This window comes from Pseudopodoces humilis, chromosome 22, assembly GCF_049639895.1.
Source record: "Pseudopodoces humilis isolate 2021_Gansu_Grassland_sample_001 chromosome 22, ASM4963989v1, whole genome shotgun sequence".
Classification (NCBI taxonomy): domain Eukaryota; kingdom Metazoa; phylum Chordata; class Aves; order Passeriformes; family Paridae; genus Pseudopodoces; species Pseudopodoces humilis.
The window spans coordinates 7891621-7907254 of NC_142221.1; the positions used below are offsets into that span (position 1 = coordinate 7891621).

General features: G+C 45.0%; 1 protein-coding gene across 2 annotated transcripts in view; it reads right to left on the reverse strand.

The window, feature by feature from the left end:
• Nucleotides 1–15634, reverse strand: part of PAPPA (pappalysin 1) — a 177239-nt gene that overhangs the window by 84979 nt on the left and 76626 nt on the right. For both annotated transcript variants that reach the window (XM_088065841.1, XM_005527194.3), the window contains 2 exons: nucleotides 3301–3429; nucleotides 1626–1717 (listed from right to left, as the gene is read on the reverse strand). In XM_088065841.1, the coding sequence (XP_087921967.1) occupies nucleotides 1626–1717; nucleotides 3301–3429 (221 nt within the window). The remainder of the gene's footprint in view (nucleotides 1–1625; nucleotides 1718–3300; nucleotides 3430–15634) is intronic.

Genomic DNA, 15634 nt, shown 5'->3' on the forward strand with positions numbered 1-15634 from the left:
CCATGATTTTATGTACAAAGGCATAAAGCAGACTCTTGCATACCTCTGTTAGAACACCACTGTGTGGTCCAAGGCTTGGGACACCCCACTCTTACTCCTGTCCATGGACCTATTTGGAGCATTTCGCAGCTCCCACCCAGCCCACATCACCTGGTTTCCTGGAAAACCGATGGGTACAGGGGAGAACCTGATTCATGTCCAAATGTAATGCTGGGATGTGGTCAAAGCTGGACCAAGGAATAGAGCCCTGCTCCTGAGCAGGGTGATGCAGATACAACCATCCAGCACCAGCCCAAGCCCTCGCTGGAACTGGCCTCACACCACGCCCAGTATCTAGGGAACCCAAAACATTTTTGTAAGTGTTTATTCCACTTTCAAAATATTATGACTAAAATCTTTCAGTGCTTGAGGCTCTAAGGCAGTAAGTTACTTGAAACACAAATGTAACTTCAAGACCACCAATTGTCACAATTAGTCTTGACCATAAATATGCCTGATTTCAATAGACCTATTTACATATGTAAATAAGTACATCACCAAATCAGGCCTCAAGTCCCACAGAGTGGGAGGCTGAAGTAAAAATGTAGCTGTTCTGATGAGCCAAGCAGTCCCTAGTTAACCACCCCAGGGAAACATGGTGCCTGTAAGGTCCATTCTTCGTTGCAAGAGATAATGGTCAAATTGCCAAAAAAGAGCAATTTTCAGACTTACCAACATGTAATGTTGGTAAGGACTGAAAATCAGGCTGAGGACTGATGCCCTGAGATGAAGGCATGGGATCACTACATGGGACAGAGTGTTTGCTTGAGCAGTCCAGATAAGGAATCTCATAAAATGTCTTGAGAAAAAGCCAACCCTTTATAAACATTAACTTTGGTTCCTTAAGCTCTGCATGTTTTGTTTTTTCCCCAGACCTCACAGACCCCTGGGTGGAAAAAGCAACCCCACAAGGTGGGGATACTCCACAGAAGGTGCAGTGTAAATTGGTCTCCATTTCCCTTCTCTGTCCCCAGCATTCCTAGAGAGTTTAATAAATATGTAAAACTCGAAACTGCAGCCCTGATAGCTCGAGCATCTTCCGGCCATTGTGCTTACAGGTTTTGCTAATCAGAGCAAACCAGGCTTGCAAATGAAATCTGATTAAGTAGTTTTCACCTCTGAAAAAGGGGATTAGCCAGACCTTTGATCCTCAGATATTGATTTGCAACTCAAAGGAGGTGTGACCTCAGCTGGACTTGCTTCTGGTCTCAGTCCCTTCCCCTTTCACTCCTCCTCCTGTTTACCAGAAAAAATCAGTTCATGTCTTCTCACGTAGTCAGATCTAAAGCCTATTGAAGCCAGTGGAAAACCACCCACTGACTTCAATGGGCTTTGGATCAGTCCCACAATGGCTGACTTAGCCCTAAGTCCTGGGCTGTTTCAAAGCCAGCAGAACCAATTTCCCATCAAAATGACCAGAAGCTGGGAAGATATGTTCACCTTTCAAACCTACAAATTCCATTTTTTTTTCTCTCTCCCATGACAACTCTTCAGCTGGAAATTCTGAAAGTACTGCTGGTTTTTCCCTTGCACCCTGCACAGAGTTATTGCCCACCCTGGGTTGAAGGGCTCTGAGCTGGACTTACCGATGCAATTAAAGGACAGCTCCTGCAGGCAGAACAGGGAACAGCCATCACCGTTTATCTTGTTCATGTCATCACACTCTTCCCCCAGTTCTCTGCAGGCAGGGCACACAGATGAAAAAAGCAGTCAGCTGGCAAAGTAGCATCAACCTGGTGGTCTGTGCAACCCTTCTGAAGAACCCCAAAAGCCCTGATATCTGGTAAAGCATCTCTGTGTGCCCACCCCTAAAATACCTCTCCCTTCCTCCTTAAGGGAGGACTTGCATCATTCCTGGTTCACAAGGCTCGCCTGGCCAGCTCCCTCCTGCACATGTGGATATCACTTGCTGTTCTCTGATGAGGATATGAGCAACTTCCTTCATAGCTGGTGTGGCTGTAGCTCAGCAGGTGGGGAAAAAGAGAACAGGAATCTCTGAAACTCTTTGTATTAAATCTGGAAGGGCCAGACTGTGACCCCAGCATGGGAATAACAAGGCATAAAGCCTGGAGCTGGGCTTTTCCAGGTGGCAGCACTCGGAGATCAGTCAAACAGGGAGCAGGGGGTGTTGGGGATGGAGTCCTGCCTTGTGCCAACCCTCACGGCTGCGACAGCGTGCGGGGAGAAGAGTGGGAACCAGATGAGAAAGGGGCTGCCACAGCTGCAACTGGGGCCACAACCAACCAAGCTGTGACACAGTCTGGTTCCTGCTCACTCCTGAGGCAGCTCAGCTATTGTTTGACACTTGCTGCAAAGCCACAAGTGATGTCTGAGGAATGTGCAAACATAACAGTAGCAGAAAAGTTATGTAAAGCAAAATTAATCTGTCTTTCTCCACCTCTCTTTCCAGGATTGCCCTAGATTCATATGTTGTTTGATTGTTTTCTTTGCTTTCCTTGCCTGTTGGGCCTCTTCCTGCAAATATTTGCTGCCAGGTATATCATCTGACAGAGTTGTGCTGCGTGATTGCTGATCAGCATTATTTCAAGCAAATAATACTGTCTGGATTAAGCACTTGCTTGTTGTTACTTCCATAGTTTAAATAATTAAATTACCTAATGCCAGGAAGCTTTGAAGCAGCAGCCTTAAGGGCCAACATAGTAAAAGGATAAACTCTAACGTAGTTGTGAAAGATTGTTTTACATTTTCAGTGGCCTGGGGACTGGTAAGAGAGGGGAGTTGATTGAGAACATGCAATTCCCAGCACTCTCCCTCAGAGGCCAAATCTATCACCTCCAAAAGCATCCCAGCTCTGGTGGTCAGTCAAACAAGGGGTTGCACCAGGAACTTGGCCCCAACACGTGTCAGAGTTTAACCCAGCTGCCACACACATGGGACAGCATCAAACACTGCGTGAGCTTTTCCAGCACCAGGTCTGGGTAGGAAATGTCATATACATGTACAAAGATATGGATACACGGGCAAACAGCATAAACAGCACAGAGCGTCCTTGCCTATCGATCCTGCTGTCTGGACTCCATTATCTGTATCTCTGTCTGTATCTCCTGGTGCCAGGAGAGAAGGGCCTATGTTACAATTAAATGTCATCATCCTGGTAATCATCAAGCACGTGAGTCATTATCTACAGATGAGAGCCAGCCTAACTTAAGGAGACATCAGAGGTCATCAATTCCTTCTTAGTCTCAGATTCTGGCTGAGGAGATGTGCTCAGATTTATCTGTTTGCTTGCTCCAGACTTACATTTGGATAATCCCATCTCCACAGTATCCACTCCCAGAGATATAAATGAGGGTGGGGGATGGCTCGCTCTCCTCCATCCCGGACACAATGACCACCTGGTATCTGTACGTGGTTCTGTCGCTCAGCTCCCTGCCAGACAAAAGCAAAGTCAGTCAACAAAGGCAGCAGCAGCAGCAAAAGGCAGAGAAAGAGGGACTGGAGCAGGGTTTGGCTGCCAAAAAAGCAAGGTATAGTTCAGTCAGCTCCTCCCAGGGTTTCTACCTTGTTTTGCTGGGATTAATATTTGGTTAGGTGTCACTTTTTTTGTGAGCACAGTCAGCGCTACCTTTGTCTCTGCTTGATTTATGCACAACTCTGAAATAGGGTGCAGCAGAAACCATTTCCTGATGGAAACCATGCAAACAGTGAGTTGCTGCTTACATCTCCACCCACTGCAGAGATGGCACTGCCCTGTCACCGTGGCAGTGCCAACCCTCACCCTGAGCAGTGGGAAACACTGGGAGCATCACCAACAGTCAACAGGACTTCAACACCTGAGGAATCAGCCCTGTGCCTCACTGTGTCCAGCCTTGGACACTTCTGCTCCACATCAGGGACAGTGCTACCAGCAGTGCTACCACAGTTCATCTAAGGAATTTTAAATACCCTCTCGTTCACTATTATTATAAATGCTCATTATTTCCTGAGCAGCCCTGAGCTCAATCCAGCTGCACCTGGAGCCAGTGGGAATGTGACAATTAGCGTAAGCTGGGGATGTTTCAGTGATGGACAAATAAGTTATCCACTTCACACATGGGCATTAAAACAGTAGAGTTAAAAAGATGATCTCTTCCAGAGCAAAAAATTGGATCCACACCACAACACCAGATCAGGATATTAGCACTGAAATATTCACAGAAAGAATTAGCAAACTGTTACATATTTATGCAAAGCCATAATTATCTAAGAGCCGTGCATCTATAAATGAGGAATAATATTTTTCATATGCAATATGGGAATAATATAAGCCTAATAAAAAATGTTTAGCTCTTCCACAATGTCTTTTACACTATCCAAACTCTCCTCAAAGAAACTAATTACAGCTGTCCTCATTGTACCGATCTGTGAAGCCATAGAGTGGCCAAGGCAAAATGATTTTCTCAAAGTCATCAATCAGGTTAATTGCAGAGCAGGAAAGGCAACCCAGCTCTTCCCTAACTCTGCCAGTCCTCTGCTCACTGCACTCACATTGCCCCAATTACTGACAGCAATATACACAGCTTTTTGTCACAGGAACTTGGTCAAAAAGCATCTACTAATGAAGTATATACTATGAGGAGATAAATCTACTACACAGAGCAGCAAAGCCATTCAAGTGGATATCAATGAGTTACTGAAATCTTCAGGTTCGTGAAGTATCTCCTTACAAGATTCATTAAATTAACAAGCATGACTTAAACTCCAATATCCCACATTATATTTTACAACAAAGCTGTTCCTCATGGATACTGTGCCTGCAAAATAACTGGCATTGAATGAATTTCCAACAGCACAGGGATCTGACTCTGTTACTGCACATGGCAGTGGAATGGGAGTGAAACTCAGTGGAAGGAAAACAGAACTGGCTTTTTCATTCCTTCTGCGCCTGATTCCTGTCAGCAGCAGTCCGTGGCTCCTATTAGTTAAATTTGAGTGTACACGCAGCACAAACAGTATCTTAATTCACCTACGGGCTGGGGAGATGTCTACCCAGATATTGGTAAGACTGTTTATTTAATCAAAGTGAAAAGTTTCAAACTTCTGCCCCTTGGGATTTGTTTAAAGCAACTGTTTTTCTGGAAAAAAAAGAAAAAAAGAAAAAGAAAATAATTATAGGCAGTAACCAAAGTGGCAAAACACATGCTGTAGTAAAATAATGAGGGTTTTCCTCTAGATTTCACTCCCAGATAAATCCACTTACTAAGATGGGAGGTTTCTCATATATACTGATGAAATCAAAGAAGAGCCAAGCTTTGATTATTAAAGAGCAGTTATTTCTCAAGTTCTGTCTCAAAACCATCTCAAAACTATTTGTAAAATATTTAAGATTAAAAAGTACACTTGCAGAAATGTTGATTTTGTCACTGGGGATCTGCTAACCACAAAAAAAAAGATTCAATTTTTTGAAAATGCTAACAAATGAACAGTTGGGGCAGCTACAAAATAAATAAAGCCACGCTGCTTTCTGATGCACTGACATCACTGTCCTGAGTGCAAAATAGGAGTTTGCAGATTCTGATTTTTGGTGTGATTTCCACCAATGCCTCCAGGTCATGGGGCAGGCTAAGAGCAGTGAACGTGCCTTGCACATGGGTTTTACTGGAGGGAAGTATTTGTGTGCACATGTAAGCAAAGGGACAACAGGAAAAGCTCACATTTGCTTAGACATTTGCAGAAATACAATGGAGGAAAACCTAGAACCAAATCAAGCACGAGAGAGAATGTGGTGGTTATGAATTATGCGGTGGCTGGAGATGAATGTCTACGTGGGTGAATAAGACAGAAAATTGGAAATGAAAGTTATTAGGTGGGGAGAACTCTGGCCTATTTAATTGTATGGATTAAGAATGGAAAACTTTGTATGGGGAAAGGGCCCCTGTGGACATGGAGTGCATTGGCTGCTGGCTTTGTGGCACTGGGCTGTGCTCTAACCCTGTCACCTGCTGCACATCAGAGAGGGGAGATATCCAACTGAACCCTGCTCAAAGATGGAAAGCTCTTGAAGCTTTACGTTGTGAGAGGCAAATGATCCTTAAAATTTTGTGACACCATTTATTCTCCAAAAAGAAGGTGAACAAAATCTCAGACTCCTTATACATTATTTGCACAGTCTGGTTCCCCTTACTCCTCTGCAGTTTGGGTAGAAAATAAGAGCTGTTAAGTTATTTATGCTCATACCTCAATATCTTTGTCTTAGGATAAAATACAAAGAAAGGGAAGAGAAATGCCTGGAGACATGTGGTCCTTATAGAGCAATGGCAGGTCTGGGACCAGGTCTCCAGAGGAGCCAATCTTCCTCATCCCAAACCCCCTTCTGAGCAATCTGAATCTTCACAATCTTCTCTGCAGTGGGGGATGACAGGGGAGCCCCAAGGTGTGACATCCAGGGCAGCACCAACAAACCAGCTGTGCCCAGGGAAGCTCAGAAATGGGATGTCTGCTCCAGAGAGGTTCTCCAGCATCACACAGGCAGAGCTGAAGATGTGGCTGGACTAGAACATCCAAAAAACACCTTACAAACTCAAAACTGAAGCCATCACGCTATCAACTAACCCTGGCCTGACACAACAAGTGACAAAAAGCTGACTGAGCTGGATGTGGCATTTCACGATTCAACAACTGGAACGTGAGATACTTACATCCTCCTGAGCTGTTAAATGTGTCATACTGGCAGCAATTTTAGCATTCCTTCACAGTGCCCACATTTTGGAGAAATATAGCTGCTAAAGGGATGCTATTGCAATAGTCCAGGCAGTAATCCAGTCCCACAGTGAGGGAAGGAGGAAGGAACGCAAGAAGAGGGAGGGGAAGGGTTTATTCCCTCTCTATAGTTCTAGGATACCAAGGTTGATAGCACAGACTGTATCTGGAGATGTCAGCCAGACAAGCTGTGCTCCAAGTGGTGATAAAAGTGTGATTTTTGACCACTTATTTCCTCTCCCACCTTCCCTGTGAGCTGGTGGCACAGTGCCAGCAACAAGGGGCACTTTCCACTCCTCTGCTGGGCAGGACCTGGCACACAGAGGCTCCCTAAGATGCTGCTTATGGAAGTGAGAGAGAAGAACATCTTTAACATCAAGGATGTGAACAAACAGTCTTCAAATGTATATCTATGGTCTTTTAATGACCTTTTCTAGAACTGAGTAAGCCTCATTGATCGCTGCAGCTTCCGCCTGTGGGGAGGCAGCCTTATTAAAAAGCAATGACTCAAGCCCTCTGCTTAGAGGGGGAATTAGGACGTGCCATGTGAAACACCACAAGGGCAACTTTCCTGTCTGTTGTGGCAAGTGATGGATCCAGGGTCAGGAGTATAGAACTCTCTAATTCTTTTCCTGTTTTTACTGGGGAGGCTGGGCAATTGAGTTAGTCTTGCTCTCTTCCCCATAAGCAGAAGGACCTCTCCTCTCAGTTTGGAAAACTTAGTCCTGGAAAACTAAACGGGAAAAGTTATACCTGTGGGAAGTTGTTTTTTACTCAGACCAAGGTGGGTTTAAAGGATCATTGAATTTACAGAACACTCATGCCCTTGAGTTCCAGCAGACCTGCAAGGGTTGACACTGCCACAACCACATCTGCTCTGTGCACGCTGTAGGGTTTCAGCATCGGAGGGCACACTCAAGATGAAGTGAAAGCAGCGAGGGAAAGCAAACATCCCATGCCTCTTTTCTTACTACCATGGCATATATGTTTTTCCTACTACAAATAACAGGAGGAGGGTTTCTTACACAGGAATGACTTGTTTCCAACACTGAAAATATCTGTAAGGTTGAGCCCAGCTTCTGCCCTATGAAAAGACAAATGGTCAGACAGCAATGAAACCAGACTGTTCTTTCTTAAGGACAAGATGACAGGATTAAATTCCCAATTAAATTATGGCTGTCACAGCCAATGTCGTGTGAAACAGGCAAATTCTACACCTGAAGTGTCCTCATGAAGGACCCATCTGTCTTTGACCTTAAACAGCCACCAAACACTTGAGACAAATGCTGACATTTCCTTGTCATCTCTCTGCAGCCCAGAACAAGCCCTGGTCTGCTGGTGACACCCCAGCTTCCCTCTAACACTGTCACCTTTGCTCTTCTCTAGCAAGGAAGCCTTGCCGAGCAAAACAGGAAATCTGCTGGCAGCAAACAGCATCAACCACACATCTTCCCTCATTGCAATGCTTTAGATCAGCTGCCAGGGTGGACTGAATTACAACCACAAACAGAAGAGCTGAAGGGCTACACCATCGCTTGTCATGTCAGACACAGCCTGGAGCTGTCCAGTCTGTCCCCACATGCTGCTCACAGCCTCCGAAAGTGCCGATTCCAGAGGTCCTGAATTACCCCAAGTACCCACTACCACCATGGTTAACCCACAGGTTTCACTATCCTCAGGTGCTCCAAAAGCAGCTGATAAAGAGTAAACCAGGGGGATGAGGTCACTTTAGGACAACCCAAACAGATCTGCTCCCCAACTTCCATTCTTTTCCCTTCACTGCCATTGACTGCACAAATATAACTTTCCTCTTCTTCTTCTCTCCTCTCACGCTCCCCCTTGCTCTGCCTTTTTTTAATAAAAATGGCATGAGAAGCACGGCAGAAGATAATGAAGAGAATTCTTGCCTGGCTCTGCAGTGGGGAGAGAGGAGGGGTGGGATGCTGTAAACACAAGACGGACGTCAAAAATCCCGAGCTCTTGCGCCGGGCTGTTATTTCAGCTGTGGTCCCAGCTCTGCCTGTTTGGATAAGCCCAGCAACATGGCAGGTGCAAAGGCCTCAAAACAACTCTCTTGCCTCTCTCTCGGATACTGAGCTGACTCAGAAGACACAAATGCCAAGGAAACAGCCTTGGAGAGGCTTTTCTGTCTCTCTCTCTGAAGAGAGAGGTGCCAGCAGGGGCCACAGGTTTGCTCTATGCCCTCCAGCTTTTTTATGATTTGTTTACAAGCACAGGAAAACAGGGTGGTTGCAGTACTAAATGAACACCTGGGCTGGATGGGAGATTGGGGACTGTATGGTGGATTTCTGCTCCCAAATTCAACTTAAACCTGAAGTGGGTGTTTCCAAGGAAGAATGATGGAGCAGCCAATGGCCTGAACAGATAATCTCAGCTGAACACTTGGTGGGTACATTCTGTACCAACAGGACTCTGTGCTTTCTGAAGCCCAGACTCAACTTTTGCTTCTGGCTGTGTCAGAAAGTTTAACTAACACCTAAACCAGCCTAAACCTTACCCACTTACGCAATAACCCACGGGTTTGGGAGTGAAGTCAGAGGTTAAAGGATCCAATGTATTAGAAAAGGAAAATATCCTTTGATCCTTGGAATATTTCTAGGAACCAAACCCACCACCAACTCTCATAATCACTACAAATCCAAACCAATTAGTCTGCAGCTCTGCTCTCACTTCCATTGGTGTAAATCTCAAGTTACTCAGCAAAACGCTGCAGGTTTAAACCACTGCAATCCAGCTGCTCATCTGTCCCTCTGAGCTGCATTTGTTGCTCAGAGCAGCTCTGTGCCTGCACAAGATGCCCTGGGGCAGGATTACATGTCTGCTGTAGCACCTCTGCTCTGAAAGCCAGGTCCTGCTTAGAACTTTTTAAACACATTTGATTTTGAACATTTTTTTTACACATACTGCTCTCCTCTGTCTTTCACTGTTAAGTTTTATAAGTAGCAAACGTATAGATATATATGCAATTGATTAACTTCTGCAGACTTTGATATAATCCTCCAAGCATTTGCCCTGCTATGGTTAAAACACAGTAGCATATTTAATAAAAAACAAAGTTTGTAGCCAAGGCCTTAAAGACAGTTCTTAAAAAAAAAACCCAAACCAAAAAAAAAACCCAAAACCAAACCAGTGTCAAGAAATTATTTTCTCCTTCCATGTTTAACAACAACAAAAATATGATTTTTAAGGTGGTTGATATAAATGGACAATCTCACTGAGATTAGGTTACAAATCCTGGGCTAAAGTAAATCCTCGAGGCCCTGGGCCTCACGTGGGTGTTTGCACTAGAAAGGCAATTTCACGGCAGCACACAGGTTAAGTGTCAGAGCACCTGGTTGCTATTAGAAGCAGGGAAGGAAGGAAAAAAATCTGTTTTGTTTTCTTCTTCACTGCTGCACTCAGACCCTGAGTGAGATGGGAGCATTTCTCAGCGTGAGGCTCAGATGTGGCCACTGCAGGAGGGGAGGCTGGTGTGGTTCAGCTGAGGAAGGAAAGACTGGGGACATGAAATGCAGAAAACCTTGTTTCCAAGGGGCAGAAGCCAGCAGCTCTCCAGTGATTCCGAGGGAATGATGCCAGTATCCTCCACCTGAGGACAGTGCTCTGGTGTCCCGGTGCAGCAAGGAGGAAACAGGAACAGGGCCAGCAGGCAGGCTGGGACAGGATAAGTGCTGTCAAGGCCATCACTGTCACTGACAAAGCTCTGCCTGTTGCATCGTGCCTCTCTGTGAGTGCTGCCTGCTCACTGACACCCCTCACCGTGTCCTGCTTGTCCCTGTGCATCCTCCTGCCTGCACCAGGGTGTAGGAGAAGTGCCTGATGCACACCCTGCCCACCACACCCTGGGAGCCAACAGCCACCCCACAACTTTTGGATCATCACTGGGACTGAGAGCGCTTCAGCTGCTGCTCTCAGCCCTGTGCCAGTCCATCGAGCTTGGGCAGAAGTCTCTTCCCAGTTTAAGGTGGTCAGCTTGGCAGAATAATCTTCTTCCCCTTCTCTGAATCTAGACCTGACTACTTGGATTTCTTTTCTTCAGCCAGATTTCTTTTCTGAGCCAATACCTGATATTCAGAACTCAGTATCCTCCTGTTTCCCTGTAATCTCACCAAAATGGTGAACAGAGCCATGAGAGCAAACACTCGCAGTGTCTGATCTGAAGGCTCCTGGAGCCAGTGGAAGCTATTTTGTGCATTTTCAGTAGAGCTTAGATTGGGCCCCAAGTGAACACAGGTGTTTGCAGTGTTCTCTGGTTTCACATCCACCATCCCACCTCACCAAGACCTATTTTGGGGGGTCCAGGTAAGAGGGCTGTGGCCCTCCTGCTCCCGAGGAGGAGGGAGGATAACAGACAGGGATGTGCTGTCACAGCAAGAGCAGAGCAGAGCACAGACATGGGTGAGGAGATGAGGAGATTCCATTTCTGTTCTTCCAGAGGAACATTTTGTCATTTCCCTCCTCAGGGGTCCTGTGTTTTGCCTTAAGCTGCTGCAGATTATGAGAAATCCTACTGGCTGGTCTCCAGTGGGATCTCTAATGGTTTAATAACTGAACATTACTGAACATACTTCCACTAGCCTCTTCCTAAAATCCCATCATGAGCTAATTTCCTCTATTGTCATTACATCTGCAACTGGTCTTACAGTTTAAAAAAATGCTGTACCACTGTGAATAAATGATCTGGTTTACTGCACTGGGCTTTCAGGGACTGATAATTTGGGGTATCAGATTCCAGGCACCGTCTCTGAGGTACAATTTGAAAAGAAGAAGGAGCTTGTTTTCCACCTTGCTCTTCCTACCACAAAAGTGCCAGGAAAATGCTGGAATTGTGATATATTCACAGAGATGCCCAATGTCACCATTCATTTAAGGAGATCCTGACCAAAAAGAAGTTTGGTGAGAGAAGTTTGAGTGAAACAATCACAAGATGTGTGCCTTGGGCCTGCAGCAGGTTGTACACCATGCAGTGATACATCTAAAATCGTGGCATTCCAGAATGGTTTGGGTTGGAAGAAACCTTAAAATTCATCTCATTTCAACTCTTCCACTAGACCAGATTGCTCAGGGCCCTGTCCAACATAGACTGGACACACTTTTGTCTTGTCTGTCACTGGATCCCACAAGATAAAAAGGACAGCACAGGTATTTCAGTCTGACTGCAGTGTTCCTTCCAAATCCTTGCCTGATTGAGTGTAGATTCAAATTTAACAGAGACTTGGAATGCATTTCCTAGGAGAATATATTAAAATAAAATGCCCAGGAAATGATCAGGCCAAAAGTTCAACAAAAGTAGCTGAGAAAATCTGTATTGGCTGACTGATAAAAAGGTAGGTAACACATTTCTGCTATTTCTGCGGTATTTGAGGCTCACTCCAAGTTTTACAAGAGAGTTATTTTTAAATTGTTGCATAACACATGTCTGTCCAATATTTCTTTCCTCAATCAAGCAAAGAAAATGCATTTGTTATTCCTGGGAGATTTCTGGTGCTTCTTATCTTATTTAGAGCCCAAAATAAAGATGCACACAAGAATGCAAACATCGGAGAAGTTATTATCCGTGAGATAATGCACAGCCTAATTTACCACATATCTGAGACTGTTTCACCTGCAATGAATTATTTTGCCCAGCAGGAAAAGTCCTGTTTGACCTTCTAATTTTTTTATTTTTTTTTTTTTCTCCTGCAGCTGAAAACTCTGCTACTACTTCTAGGTCATGAGTTCAAATTCCACCCTGGCTGGGAGTGATTAAATATATCAATTTCTAATAGTATCTATTTGGATAATAATAGGACAGCTGTTAATGGTCACTTTTTTAGGGACTCTTGCACATGGCTAAGTTTTAGTCTACAGGTTGATTTCTCTGCAGCTTCCATGTAGAGCCCAAGAGGTGCTTTGGAGATGGGAATCCAATGTATCAGCAGCCCTTGGGGAGTCCCTGGCTGGAGCAGAGCTGATCCCAAATCCAAGTGTCACTCCCCAGACAGGGCAGTCCCTCTTTCCTGAAGTAATTTATTTAGGAGTGGCAATCCCATCCTTCAGAGATAGACCTAGGCTTAAAAATTCCTCTGGGCTGCCTTGTTTTGGGATCACAAACCCATAAAGATATCAACCCACCCTCACTACCTTTATTCTTGCATCATGTGCAGCCAAGCCAGAACAGGAGCTACGGATTCTGTCAAGTGCCAGCTTTAGTTACAGAGTTACGTAAGAAACCGCAAGAGCGAGGAACCACAAATCTATCACTACAGCTGGCACCAAACAGCCTCTCTGAACAGGCTTAGCGGAAAAGCTGCCTCCTGAATGGGCAAAGAGTGTCAGATTGTTCTTTCTCCTCTCCAGGGCAGGGTTAAGGCAATTTGGCAGAGGGTGGTAAGGGAAAAAATTGCTCTATCTGCTCTGTGTGTGAGGTCAGGAAGCAGGTTTTCTTCTTCTACAAAGATAACCTGGCACCTTTAATGAAGAAAGCAGGCAAGAAGGAAAGCCATCAGAATGTGGCTTCCAGCTGTCAAATCACATCAGCCAAGTGGAGATGCATCACCCCTGAGAGCAGCAGCACCACTGGCCCCCAACACTTCACTGGGAGCTCTTTGGATGAAGGCACTCTGTATTTCCTCTGTGAAACACCCAGCATGCTACTGGCAGCTATAAATAATAACAACAACCACCTCGGGATTTAACAGCATGGCATGTGAAGGAGAGAGGCAGGAACAGAAGATGGAATAGAAGCAGTTTTCATCTTTTTCCTCTTCCTGGGTCACTGAGCCCTCCGTGTAGAGCAGAGCTGTGTGCTCCTACCTGGCACAGGGAGCAGCATCAGTGCCCTCTGTGCCTCCCTGCTCAGACCCCTGCAAGCCACAGGTGAGGCCCCTCTGCTGGGAAAGGGAAGAATTTCCCCAGGGGGTGCTGGCAGTGGAGTTGCTCCTGGGTGCAGGAGTCTCCTTCCCACGGCACATCACTTCTGTTAGGGTCAGGTGAACCCATGAGCAGCTTCCTGCTGCTGGGAAGTGTGGGACAGACAATTGTCCCGTGTTGTTCTGTTCTTTCCTCATTGGGGTTTCCAGTTTCATCAGCAGGGCAATCTATATTGGCTGCACGAGGAAGGAGCTGATGACACAGCCAAGGCCAGGCATGGCCTCAGAGCAGCACAGGGACAATGCCAGCCCCTTGTCCTGCTACACTGTCCTACACCAGCTGCATATCAAACATCCCAGCTTTGCCAAAACTGACCACAGGCAGCTCCAACACACACAAAACTTCACTGACAAGGCTTTCGTACAGTGACAGCACAGCCACTATTCCTGCTGGGAAAGTAGGATCTGCAAGGGAAAAATGAAACATTTACTCCTCAACAAAAGAACTCTGGATGAAGAACTAAGCAAGTTTTTGAACCTGAAACTGGAAATTACATGGGTAAGAGTAACCTGGTGGGACAGAAAGGTGTTTGCTTCTTGGGAAAGCAAAAACAGCTTTTTCCATGGAAAGCTAATGATAGGGAAGCTCTTAGAAATGAGCAAGAAAGTGTGAATAAGAGTAAATCTGTTTCTGCTGAAGCTTGGTACAAGTGTTTCTACTTTTAGAGAGAGGAGCTGTAAAATGTCATATGGATATAGCCAGGGATCTCTAACCTATTACTAAAGAAAAAATAATATTGAGAATTGTGCAATTATGGGAAAGAAACCTCCTAGCTGGAGACTAGTGAAAAATGCTTTTAATAATGGCAGTTCCCTGGGAGTGCCTGATGTGAGAGTGGGCATTAAATACTCAGTGACTCAACAACAGACACACTGTTTTACATTTACATCTAGTACCAATAATAGGTTGGGTAGAAAGAGACATTTGAATGAAAATGGAATTTTATCATTCAGTTATCACTTTGAGGCTGACTAACAAACATTTCCTGAAGAAAAAAAAAAAGATCAGAAACCCAAAAGTTTAAGTATCCAGAGACATACAGAGTTGTTAAATAGGCTCAGTCATTGCAGATGAAGTTATAATGCAGAAATTAATAACTTACAGGTTTGGATGTCTTGAGATGGTCCATATGTTGGTATAATACAATATTACACATATTAGGACCAGGAAAGTCAGAATAAACTGGGAACTCTATTGCAAGTGAGAGGGGAAGAGACCAGTTAATTGGAAAGTCAGGCTGAATGGAGCTCTGAGCAACCTGGTTTAGTGAAAGGTGTCCCTGCCCATGGCAGGGGGTTGGAATGAGATGAACTTCAAGGACCCTTTCTGCACAAACCATCCCATGTTTCTATGATTCTATGATTTATTCAATTGCAAGCCAACTATGAACCATTAGGGTGATGAAAAAGCATAGGAGGTCCTTGCACACATCAAGGCAAGGCCTTTCCAGGGTAGCTGGGTAAGTGTTGGTGCACAAGGACAACTGGAATGCCATCCACAGTTCTAAAGCCAGCTGAGAATCCAGAAGTGCAGCACGCCAGTATTGCATGGACAACCTTGCAGATAAATCTGGGCATGTGTTTTCTTAATATTTCAGTCCTATCTTAGATACTCCCCAGTATTTCCTGGCATATCAAGAGAGGTTTGGCATAGTAACTCTGGAGGAGGGATGAGCAGAAGATGGGTGATAATATGGGCTTCAGCTTTTGGTGTCAGGAGAAAAACCACCCAGTGATCTGTATCTTGTTCGGGTGGAAATATGGTGTTAATTATCTTCATGACAGACAGATTTGGCAATTCATTTCAGCTGCTTTAGATCATACATTCCTCTCTGGCTGGTAGACCTCCAGAAAACAGAGAATAGACCTTTGAGGTGAAGGAAGGAATGCCATAATAAGGACAGATGTTGCTGTGAAGTTTTAGTGTTGCATTCTGCAGGGACTTGGGTTTAGATATCATCAGT